General features: G+C 39.3%; 1 protein-coding gene across 1 annotated transcript in view; it reads left to right on the top strand.

Annotated features, from left to right (window-relative positions):
• Positions 1-12,396, top strand: part of LOC145983708 (inositol-pentakisphosphate 2-kinase-like) — a 325,632-nt gene extending 313,236 nt beyond the window's left edge. The window contains exon 10 of the mRNA XM_083116761.1: positions 12,345-12,396. Coding sequence (XP_082972887.1) covers positions 12,345-12,396 — 52 coding nt within the window. The remainder of the gene's footprint in view (positions 1-12,344) is intronic.
• The last annotated feature ends 308 nt before the right edge of the window (positions 12,397-12,704 follow it).

Raw genomic sequence — 12,704 nt, 5'->3', positions numbered from 1 at the left:
TTTTTTAGCTTACAAGGTTTGTACAACTGAGAAATATATCTGAATGTTTGCAGTAGCGGCAACTGGGTGCCAACATTTGAGGGGCAAAGACAATATACTTTTTCTTGGTAGAAAAGGCTTAACATAAAGAGGCCATAGTGCGGGGGCAAAAAGTGGCAAAATTTGGCGATGCAACTGCATCCCCCACTTCCCGGTCCTCCTAATCGCCGCCACTGAATGTTTGGATTAAAATGAACGTCTTATTAGGAATGATTTAAAACACACACGGAAATCAAATTCTTTGTTCATTGTCCATGAAGTATTCCTAGGCTAACGAAAGACCCCGTTTTTCACACTTGGGCTTTCTGAATTGTACACGGTCGCGTGCTCCGGTGTTTTTGCTTTCAAACAAAAGTTATCCGAAGTAGATTGCTCAAATAGTCTCCGAGATATACTAATTTATTCTCTAATATGACATATTGCGTCATATTTCAGCCTGTATGAGGACTAGAGACTTGAAAGAAGTTAAGTTCCCTTTGTTGCAAAAAATCTATTCTTTGAAAACAATGCAAAAGTTTGCGCCCTTTTCCAAAATAACGGAAGAAGAGGGGGCGAACGTCCGATTTTTTCATTGAAATTTGGGGACTTGGCCCCTCACAACCCCGTTTTTCTCACTTGGGCTTTCTGAATTGTACACGGTCGCGTGTTCCGATGTTTTTGTTTTCAAACAAAAGTTATCCGACGTAGATTGCTCAAATAGTCTCAGAGCTATAACGTTTTTCTGAAATAAGTGTAAAAATTTAAAAATCGCGCGCAAAGGCCGCGGCGAGAGAGGGGTTACTTTCGAAAGGTTTAAAGGTTAAATATAACAAATCAACCACAACTTACTCTTCCAAAAATGGAGTTGCATTAGTTCATACCTCTTAGAAATTTGAGATGGTAGTTTCAATTGCACAGCGTTTCATTAGTAGATCAAGGCAGCTAATTCCGTGAACAATGATGTTGTTTTCCGAAAGTCTCAAATATTTGTCTCAGGCAATCGCCCTCCTAAAATGGACGCATCTTCTGTGGTGATAAAATGCCACGTTTGGTGCGAGTTCTTTCTGTATATTTTTCCACGAAGGCATAACGCTGTCGCATTATAATGAAGAGGTCCTGTGTTCGACTCCCTCCTCCTCTGGTGGAAGCACAATGCACACTGGTTCCACGTTAAACTGTAGGTTTATTCCCGATTAGCCTATCTGAGTATAAAAGTGGATTTAAAAACAAACTAATAAAATTGTCTTCCGGATACTTCGTGACATAACTTTTTTCTCTACTTCAGCTACATCTACAGATTCTGTTGACATTTTCGGCTGATTCATGTGGCAAAATTTATGTGTGGAAAGAGGATTTCTAAATAGGATAAGCCACTCATTAGCAATTGAATAATTATGTAGCTTTTTCCATATATAACTGGTTTATTAAAATTTATTCACTGCAGTATTGTAGTGATTACTGTGATTCCTTCTTATTAGTAAAATGAATATAAAGTTGATATTTCGCATACCATATTGATATTTGAAGATAACAAGTATATAAAAATTGTAATGAAATAAAAAAGGGACACTTCTGGAATTTTAATGCCGAGCTAAATACAATCTATATTATACTCTCTAGCATACTTAAACCCGAAGGTTTATGGCTTCAGCAACAGAAGCCTTACATCTGTCCCTATTCGGAGCAAGATCAATCCAATCTTTTCGATCCTTGCCGATTTCTTTTAGGTCCATCTCAACGTTACCCCTCCATCCTCGTCTTGGCCTTCCTACGGGTCTCTTACCATCAGGTTACCCAACAAGAATCCTGTAAACTATTTTTTTTCCTCTGCCATTTGTGTCATATGGCCTGCCCATCTAAGTCTTCTTGATTAAATTATTCTAATAATAATAATTAAAAAGTCAAAATAATGTATTGTGTTGCCGGAGGAAGTAAGGCTAAAATGATGATTTTATTTGTTTATTTGGAGATTATTTTAACCATACCCAGGGCGGGATTTATATACGTATGTGGAAGCTCAGAGCTACAGTCCTCAAGTTCACCCTAAATTCTGATCTAATCTTGATCATACCCTGCATAATTTTGAGCCTCCTAAGCCTACTAGCTGCTTTTAATCATGGAAGTATTCATTTTATCACAATTTTGTTTCAATAGCTCTAGTATTTACTTTCACTTTCTAATGACAAAATTGGCTTTGTATGGGTTGATAATATGTGAATATTTCTAGCATAGATAATATTCACAAGTAAAATATACGTACATGTAATGAACACCAGAATACACTTATTTATCGAATTATTCATATATCTCCAAGTATATGTACTTATTGAATTTGATTGGGTGGGCAATCGGGTGGGCACAGGAATTTTTGGGTGGGCGCTTGCCCACCCGTGCCCACCCCTGGCGCCGTCCCTGCTGTTGCATTGAAATAGACTGGGAATACTGTTCACTTGTTTGAAAGCTTCAAAGGGTTGTAACATCGAGGTTTCCATTAAAGTTAGTGAACACAAGACATGCGTAGAATTGAGCTGAAACAATTGACACTGAGAAGCTCCTGATTTCTGTCCTGCATGCCTTATGATTTTACTCTTTATTCCAGTAAAGGATCAACAGCATCAACAACTTGCATACTACATTGAACTAACAAAGAATGCAATATTAGTACCGTTCTTAAGGCGGAAATGGTTCTTATTTTCATTTAACATTGTTATATTATCCTATATTTTGAATACATGTTTTTCAGGGTATATATGCATGTGATACAAATGTCATAATCACACTGAGCACCACATTATGAATATTATACTTTTCATTGTCGAACAATCAAGACTATACTAACACAACAAATGTATCACCGTATCCTTTCAACACTGACGAGCATATAAAATTATGCAGTATGAATCAATATTATTATGCATACGTATGCCTCTTTGCACACGACTTTCATTGTACTACTGTTGTCCGGTATCAGTGAACTTTCCCTCCTCTAGCTAAGCAGGTACTGGGTGTCACCGTACAATAAACTTTCGTGTCGTGTTGTAGAGGGTATCAAAACGAAAACTTTTCTTGTTGATGGCTCGATTGGACCTTTGGCAGCCGTCAGGGCGAAGTTTTTTAAATTTTCCACTCCATTCGTAAGACCGCTTTGATATTCCAAAATATGAAAAAATTACATCAGCTTAGAATTCCTTCTAGAGCATTGACGTGAATTTTCGTGTAGTTTGCTTTCACTGTTATCTAGATATTCTCAATAGTTTCTCGATTACATAAGTCTATTAAACTATTGATAATATCTAGACAACAGTGAAAGCAAAGTACACGAAAATTCACGTCAATTCTCTAGAAGGAATTCTATAATTAATATAATTATTTAAATAGTAATATAATGCAGAAAGCAAATTTTAAATTTCAGTTCACAGAGTTTATATTAAGATCTAGCTGATTGCCCGGCGTTGCCTAGGTATTTATTTATCCTAATCTTCTATTAGACAGGAATATAATAAATTCTAACTATAGTGTAAAATGAACTTGGAGTTGAACGGCATTGGGAGTGTCACTATTCATCTCACCGGCCCCGAAAACTGTGGATTCCACACTAATATCGGTCGTTTTACATGTCACCCCTTCCCACTCCCACCCCTGGAGTGCCAGGGGTGTCTTGGAGTTGAATGGCATTGGGAGTGTCACTATTCATCTTAGCGACCCCGAAAACTATGGATATCACACTAATATCGGTATTTTTCGATTATTTTTACGCCACCTCCCTCCCACCTCTACCCCTAGGGGTGCCAGGGGTGTCTTACCCCCACAGTATTTCTTTCCAGATTGTAAGTCATATGTGCACCAAGTTTGGTCATCGTGAATGTCACCATTTAGCTTAAAGACTCCGAGATCTATGGATTCGACACTAATCTAGGTCATTTTGACATTTTTTCACCCCCTCTCACCCTCCATCCTGATAGGTGATGATCTTGGAGTTGAACGGCATTGGGAGTGTCACTATTCATCTTAGCGACCCCGTAAACTATGGATTCCACACTAATATCGGTCGTTTTCGATTATTTTTACATGTCACCCCTTCCCACTCCCACCCCTAGGGGTGCCAGGGGTGTCTTACCCCCACAGTATTTCGTTCGAGATTGCAAGTGATACGTGTACTAAGTTCGGTTGAAATCGCTCCAGGCGTTCGAGAGTTATGCCGGAACAAACACACACACATACATCCATTTTTATATACTAGAAGATTTAGAATTAAAGCTATAATAGAATAATTGAAAATAGTAGTCTAATTTTTTTGCCTTCTGATATACTTTCGGGTACAATTTTGTAAGGCAATCATATAGGTCGTGAAAGACTTTGTGAATGTAAAGTACTTTTCAGTGATGCCAGACAAAGGAAGTTATCTTAAAAAAGAATACCTATATGTGCACACACGCGCACACACACTCATGTGCGTAAGTTAGGGATAATTCGGTTGAAGGTATTTATCACAGAGAGAAAATGGAGAATCACCCATATATGGATTGCAGGTTGAATTGCAAATGGTATCTGACTGAAAACAGTGTGAGAAAAGGTACAGAGTAGGCAACAGGAACGAAAATTCAAAGGGGTGTGAAAATCAGGAAATGGACCCATGCGTTAGTCCAGGAAACAAGGTGCGGCACAGGGACATCAATAGTGTATGTGATCTCCTCGCACTGCCAGACATGCACCACAACGTGAGTGCATGCTGAGGATGAAGTTATCAAAACGTGGCTGGGGTATAGCTTGCCATTCTTGAACCAGTGCCTCCCTGAGCTCGGGAATGGACCTTGGAGCCATTTGACGACGCACAATTTGCCTGCGAAGCATGTCCCAAGCATGCTCTATTGGGTTCAAGTCTGGTGAGCGACTGGGCCAATCGAATCGTCTGATGTCTTGAGTCTCAAGGTACACATCCACTATGCCAGCTCGATAGGGACGAGCATTATCATCCATCAGAATGAATTCAGAGCCAACTGCACCCTGAAACAGACAAACGCACTGGTCCATGATGTCATCCCGATACACCGCACCTGTGATGGTACCCCGTGGGAAGACATGCAGGGGCGTGCGAGACTCCAGGATGATCCCACCCCACCCCACACCATGATTCCGCCACCCCTGTAATGGTCCAGTTCAGTAATGTTAGCTGGACGGAACCGTGCTCCGGGTTCTCTTCAGATGAAGACACGTCGTGAATCACTGGTAAGACAGAACCTGGGTTCATCTAAGAAACAAGACATGAGTCCATTGCTTCTGGGTCCCCGTGTGATGTTCCCTGGACCAATTCAAACGGGCTCCTCTTTGCACTGGGTTCAATGGAACACACCTTGCTGGTGTTCTGGCATACAGGTGTCCCTCAGCTAATCGTCTCTACACTGTAAACCTTGAGACGGTGGTCCCTGTAGCAGCTGCAAGATCTCTACCGAGATCCGAGGCGGTGCTGTGTCTATTGCGCCTGGCTGTTAGGCGTAAGAAACGGTCCTCTTGGACGGCCTCCGCCAAACCTCCGAGTGACGTTTTGACCCTGTTGCAATCGTCGCCAGACCCTTGAGATGATACTCTAGGGGACATCCAGTTCACGCGACACTTCCATCTGCGTCTGATCCCTCTTCAGTCCTCCGACGATACCTTCCACGCATGAAATCATCCATATGGTGTCTGTGCCATTCTCCTACACGTGCACTGACAATCTGGCCAACAACACTGCTGTGTGTACGCTGTCTGTGATGTATTGACACAACTACTGGCATGTTGAAACAGCGCTCGGCACATACCCGACTGCAACGGGTGCATGGACGTCCGCAGGATTTTTTCTAGGGAGGGGCAAGGAAGGTATTTTTCTCCAGGGGGGGCAAACGAAGGCAAATTTTCCCCAAAAATAGTGTTCTTCCCTAAAAAACATTGCTTAAATTTGAATTTATGGTGTTCATGCAATAATTAACACATATTATTGTGGCTAAAATGAAATTATATGTGTGAAATACATATTTTTTGGTTGACTTTCATTTTCCAGGGGGGGTCGTGGCCACCCTTTGCCCCCCCCTTCCGGACGCCCATGAACGGGTGTATACAGTGCCACCAAGCGATAACTTCGGGAATCACGTGTGGCACACACTCAAGGACTCGCACTCGGAAACACTACATGCATTTACCAACATGTTTTCTATGTAATTCACATTATTCTTAAGTTTTGCACATGAGTGTATATATATGCAATCTTTCTAATGTAATCAAATAGTGAAACACAACTGAATGTTTTTTTTAAAATAAAAACTGCCTGGTACGAGTCATCCTAAATTTAGTAGGGTAAAGGTTGGTAATATTGTGATATTTTAAATAAAAACACTATTTATTTCCAACCTAAATAAGAGAAAACTAATTGGCAATGACACGAGACATGTACACACCTTCATAACTAATGTCATTGTCAAAGAAACACACTGCACAAGAACATTAAATAGTTTTCAGTTAAAATATTTTTGTCCACAGCATAGAGTAATATTGTGACAGTTATGGTAATATTGTGATACAGGATTGCTAATATTGTGATAAACTTTTTAAAAAACCAAACACCGTATGTATTTCACATAATTAATCAATATAATAAACTACGTAGAAACTTATGTAGTAATATTTTAAGTGTCTAATATTTTAAATTTTTAGCAAAATTCAAGTTCTGTTCTTAATCACTGTCATCGTCCACAATTATAAATTTGGCTTGGCTTGTCAGAAAGTTTCAGTCTATTAAGTGTTGTTTCGAGCTTATTGTAAAAGTCTTGAACATTTTCGTGGTTCGCTGTTGAAGCTCTACTGCTGCCAGTTTTTCGGGGGTACGCAAAGAAAGACAGTACCTTTCCCTAAAACGGGTCCACCAAAACGGACCTGCTTTTCCTCGGTCTTCATTAAATGGCCTGGTCTTACAGGAAGCTTATGCTAGTCGAAATGCTAGTTGCTTAACATTACTAATTGATAAACCAAAACCAAGTTCCTGCATTTCAATGAGATATTTCACGACCTTAGTTTCTACTTCCTTCGATAACACGAATGGCCGTCCAAGTTTAGGAATGTCAATTTCTACTTCTGAAGAACTGTCCGAGGTATGCTGCTTTATATGAAGCTTGAGGGTACTCCACGGAATCCCAAACTCTTTTGAAGCCTTATATATATTGTCCAATGATGATCTTTAAGTTTACGGGGGTCTAATCACGCCGTTTGCGAACCTTTCCGTCCTCTACTGGTCGATCTTGCAACACTTTCCTGTAAGAAAGAACGCCATATTCAGAAGCTTCTAGCAGGGACATGACTCATTGACAGGAATTCTCATACAGGAAAAAAAATACGTCTAAATATGCAGTATTAGCACAAGGAATTTCATTTTGATATTACTTATATCATCTAATCAGTTATTACTTCTCTTCAATACAACATTTTTGTATCAACTTACCTCTTTTCTTTGGTGTTGTTCATTTTCTTTGAAGATTGGCTCCTGCACGTGTCATTCTTGGGAGACACCATTAAGGCTGGTTTACATTGGTCGAGTGAGCGGGAGAGTTACTGGGACGAGTTACTGGCCTGTCTGCTCGACTCGGCCCTTCTATGGCGAGTAGCTGTTTACACACTTTCTACTCGACTCCAGCAAAGTGGGATAGTAGCTGCAGCTGTTTGGTGCTCTTTTCACAGAATGAGCCCATCGACGTCGTTGTCGATTGCTTTAAAAAAAGTTATGGAACTGTCTACACACTTTTTTCAAGAAATGAATACAATAATGCAGAAGGACATGTCTGGAAATAAAACTAATTTCTTTGATTTTTCTATTTTCGATCATTCTTGGTATTCTTCCTACGTCAGATACATCAAGTCTCATCTCTTCAACTTCATACACCAGTAGTTTATTTTGTTTGTTCCTATAATCGACACAAATTCCATGGACACTCACAGACACAACACAACACAGACTCTTTACTGTCCTCAGAAAGCGTTTACTCGATCGAGTCGCTGTCCTCCGTGGACAGCCACTCGACTGTCCTGACTGCTTGAGCGAGTACTGGCTCCAGTTGTTTACATTCGCTTTACTCTACTTGCTGCTCCAGCTACTCTCCCGTCTACTCGACCAATGTAAACCAGGCTTAATGTTCACATAAGGTCCGCTTCTCGAGGAATTCAGGCAAGCAGAGAGAAAACTTCTAGCTCGCTTATCAACACTGTGACAATTTTAGGCAGCAACTATCACAATATTACTATAGTCACAATATTACCAACCTTTACCTTATATATAGCATATGCTCGCTTGTGTCCACTATGATAAATAGGGAAACGTAGGTTTTCGAAATTCCTTTCGTGATTAAACTTAGTAATCAGTGGTCTGGCCTTTTGACATACCAACGCCCTTCGGCGGTGAAAGCTCTCGGCGATTATTAGTTTCAAAGAATATTTTTAATTGAAAGTTCCAATATTCAGCACAAACTGGAAAAAAAAAAGAGTTGATCGTCATGCTTGAATCCAGTTACAGTTGATTAACTTAGCTCTGTCTGCATTCATTTAAAAGCTTTTTCGTTTGGAAAGCTGCAGTGAGCCAGCATTATTTGCCCTTCATCACAGAATTGACTTTCTTTTGGTTGCAAATCACATGCTTAGTGTGTAGTACAGTCACGAAAAAAAAAACAGTCTGGAATTCACATCAAAGTACAACGCAACGAATGAAAATATGGTATAATACACAAGAATATGTATTAATGACAAAAAGTGTTTTCTCTAAAAATGTTTAATTTTAGTGTATATTAATTATGGAACTCTGAAATCGTCGGAAGAACAAATTGTGGAAGACAACCAGAAAAACGTACCTCAGGGTTCTTTTCATTGTCCTCGTTCATAACAACAGAAATCCTTGAATGGTGTTCTATGCCTTTTCGTTGTGTAATTTTGGTTGCCGGATTTTAAGAGTTAGATGGCTGATTAATTAGTTTTTGATGCGTATTCAGATATTTGAGGCAAATCCCGCGACTCTGCAGTGTATAATTTACGCACCTATATGTTAAATTAAAGTTAAATAATGGCTTTGCTGTGTGTAGTTAACAAGTTAGCTGCATGGAATATGAAGTTTTGTGTTGATCAAATTTATCAGAACATGTTCAAAATTTTGATCAAGGGGTGCCGTATTCGATTGTCAATGGGCTAACATTTCAAGGTTCTTAAATCCACTTAATTAGTATCTTAGAATAAAGTGTATTTTAAAAACTTTACCGAATTTCTGATGGGTTGTTTGAAAAAGATTATTTGAGACAACGCGTTTGGATCTCAAATGTTTCTTTAGCAACAGACTCTTGTGATGAAACTAGCACAATGCAAAGAGGAATACAAAAGCAAACATAATATTTAAAAAACTGTTACTTGTGAATCTAATGAGCCGTGTTAGCTTATTTTGAAAATAGTGACGTCTGAACCATGCTTGTTATACGGTATTAAACGAACTTCATGTATCTATGTGCAGGTACGTAGCCAGGGTGAGGGCTAAGGGGGCTGAAGCCCCTCCGAAATCCTACAAATATTTACTTTAAATGTTTTTTTTAATTGTTAATAACAGAAATAAAGTTATAACCACACTAAAAACTAATGGATCCACGGCTTCCAAAACTTATAGTTTCCTTTGTGAGGTGTCACAGAGTATAAACTTGATGAGTAAAATTCACCACTAACTGTTAAAGCCTTTTTTTGAATGATTGTGTAAAAGTTAATAACAATATACAATAACTATGATTTTCAGTACACTAACTGTACAAAATTGAAGAAAAATAATGTTATTCACTGATACGGTGGATCGAGTAGCAAAGTCTCTCCATTTATGTAATAATAACAATAAATTTGGCGTGAAATTGCCATATTTTAATAACTTATACACGTAATAGTTATTATTGTAAAAATAATTTTAAAAAATTATTATTGTTATTATTATTTATACTAATCAAGTTTTATTTATGGCCTGACCCATTCTACAAATATTTCTGGCGACACCCGTGCTGATAAAGGATGAACCCTCCCCCCCGAAATAAAATTCTGGCTACGGCCAGTCTATGTGCCAAGTTGTTGAGTGAAACTTCCGACACATTCCCTTCATAAGAAAAGAAAAGATGAAAATAATCTTATATATATAATCTTCCTTGGGTACCCTTTTGTTTCTCTCGTGATAATTGGGCTGTTATAACCTAGCAACAGCCACTTGGCTAATGTGCAAATAACCATGAAGGACGTTAAGGGTCAAAAGTAGATCGTAAGCATATAGCCGAGATAGCCAAAGAGTTTTTTTTTCTTCCTACGTAGGAAAGTACTTTAAAAGAGGCGAGGAAAATATTGTTTGTGGCCTTACATAAATAATTTATGTAGTTTGGTCCAGAATCCCTTGCGGAATACCATCAATGGACCTCTCTGAATCTTATTCACAGGTTTTCTATTTCCGACGCCTTTGGAGCGGAGTTCTCGGGAAGCAAACAAAGGCGATCTCCATGGAAACTCTTACGACCTTAACGACAACTGAGAATTGAGACGCCTGGAAAAAAAATACCAGCACGAGCTTCGTTAGACTCGTGGAGCACGTTGTATAATCTTGCTGTTGGTTTGGTAAATTCCACGTGACATATTGTCGTCACCGCGCTTCCGAACGGCATTAAATTCCACCATTTTCCTTTTCATCACAGAGCGCACCAGTCATCTGAGACGCTTTTCTATTAGACATTTCGGTAAACATTATTAGGTGGAGGCCAACACCGAAGTAATTCCAGAAGCTGAACAAGGTATTGCTTCCTGGAAGAGCGAACTAAGATCTTGCAGCATCAAATTAACGTGAAGTAAAGGGAAAAAAATGTAATAAGAAATGGGTCCATCGTTTGGAACCACTTGAGAAGAATTACCTGTTAGGGAGTGACCCTCATGACAGGTACGGAAAGACTGGAGTGGTTCGCGGTAATTATGCAGATCGCATAATCACTTGCTGGTCGCCAAATAAGGGGGACGTTAACGACCAAATGAATAGGAACAGACTCAGCTGACACGATAACGTCAATGAGAGCAAATTATATTTTCCACAACGAAGTACACGCGGTGCACAAAGCAGTGAAATTGAGCGAGAGATTAATTGGAGAAAGAAGCCACGGTGAAAGCTCGTGAAATAAGTTCGAATCCATAAGATTTGATCATGAAGACATGATTTTTCCTAAATTGCATTATGAATATAGGGTAGCCCGCGGCTATATCGATCATTTCACATTGAACAGTATACAAAAAATTGAAAAAAACTTTGCCTCCCAAAAATGTTAATTTACTCTGAAACACCATTCATTTGGCTACAAAAGTGTACAATTTAAAATTATATGTTTATATGTCTGATAGTTGCAAGAATGGAAAAATTGAAACACCCCACATTGTAAGATTTTCCAAAACTACGGGGTAATTCTGATCATTGACGGGGCTATTCTGATCACTTGCAAAATCACATGTCTAGATGCATTTTCCACAAATGAATTGTTTCTTACCAAAAGCCCCGACACATATTTCATGAAACCAAGTGTTGCATCGTTGACATCGTATCCAGTCACCTTTAACAGCACTTTCGTTGGAGTAGTACAACTGACCGAAAAAACCGCAAGGGATATTGTCTTCATCGTTACCGACATTCTTAGTTTGCTGTCATTTTTTCATTTTCTTCCCTACAGGCGTATGCTCGTCAGATGTTAAATGGCATGATCCCACTTTTCTTCTACATCGTTTTGTCTTTTCTGGCTGTTTGGTGGGAAATGGGATTATTTCAGAAGTGGAAGAGGATGTGATTGGTAAATTTGTAGAGGCCCTGAGAGGAGAAGCAGATGCAGTAGAGGGGACAGACTTAGGGCTAGGCCTATCATTAGGTTGTGGAGGTACGCAACAATTTTCATTGAAGTTTACCGATGACGTATATGGCACGTTGAAGAGGCGCGTAAACTTACAGTATGCTTGAAACAGCCCTATTCATATTGTCCTCCGACCATTTCGCAATGATAACTAAAGTTATCCTTATTAATTTTTGGAGCGGATTAGAACAACATCTGCTGATCGATATAGCCCCGGAAAAAAATGATCGTAAAAGCCCCAAAAGCCGATATTTGTTTTATTGGTTGGCTACCCTGGGCTATACAACTTTGGCGCCACGAACGTGTATGACTAACAACTAATATACCTACCCCATTGTTACATTAATCACTTACTCATAATATTGTGGCTGGTACAGCTTACGTTCTAAAGCTTATCTGTTTAACTATGCGAAAATGTACATGCAGAGTAGAGCTCACCGCTCAGGAGATGATCCCCAACGGAAGTGCAGTGACGTAGCGACAGGCGACTCCACTATTAGGGTTAGGGGAATGCACCCTGAGTGAGAAACATGTGGGCTCGCTGTAACCGATGCAGCGATACAAGTCGTTTAGGTTTACCTGGACTAATCCTCTTTTCGAGTCCTAAAAATGATCCGGCCAGATTTTTAGGAAAATTTGGAAATGTTCTCTTTTCTGGGATAAAGACAACTGCTTAACTTGAAGATTAGTAACAAAATGTTATTTAATAATAATTGTTAATATTATTTCCGTCTTCAATATCGAAGTAAAGAAATACGACACTCTCAGCTGCAAGAGCAAAGCCAA

This window comes from Lepisma saccharinum, chromosome 2 (genome assembly GCF_977018435.1).
Source record: "Lepisma saccharinum chromosome 2, izLepSacc3.1, whole genome shotgun sequence".
Classification (NCBI taxonomy): domain Eukaryota; kingdom Metazoa; phylum Arthropoda; class Insecta; order Zygentoma; family Lepismatidae; genus Lepisma; species Lepisma saccharinum.
The sequence above is the reverse complement of the archived record's forward strand: the minus strand, read 5'-3'. Positions and strand labels throughout refer to the sequence as shown.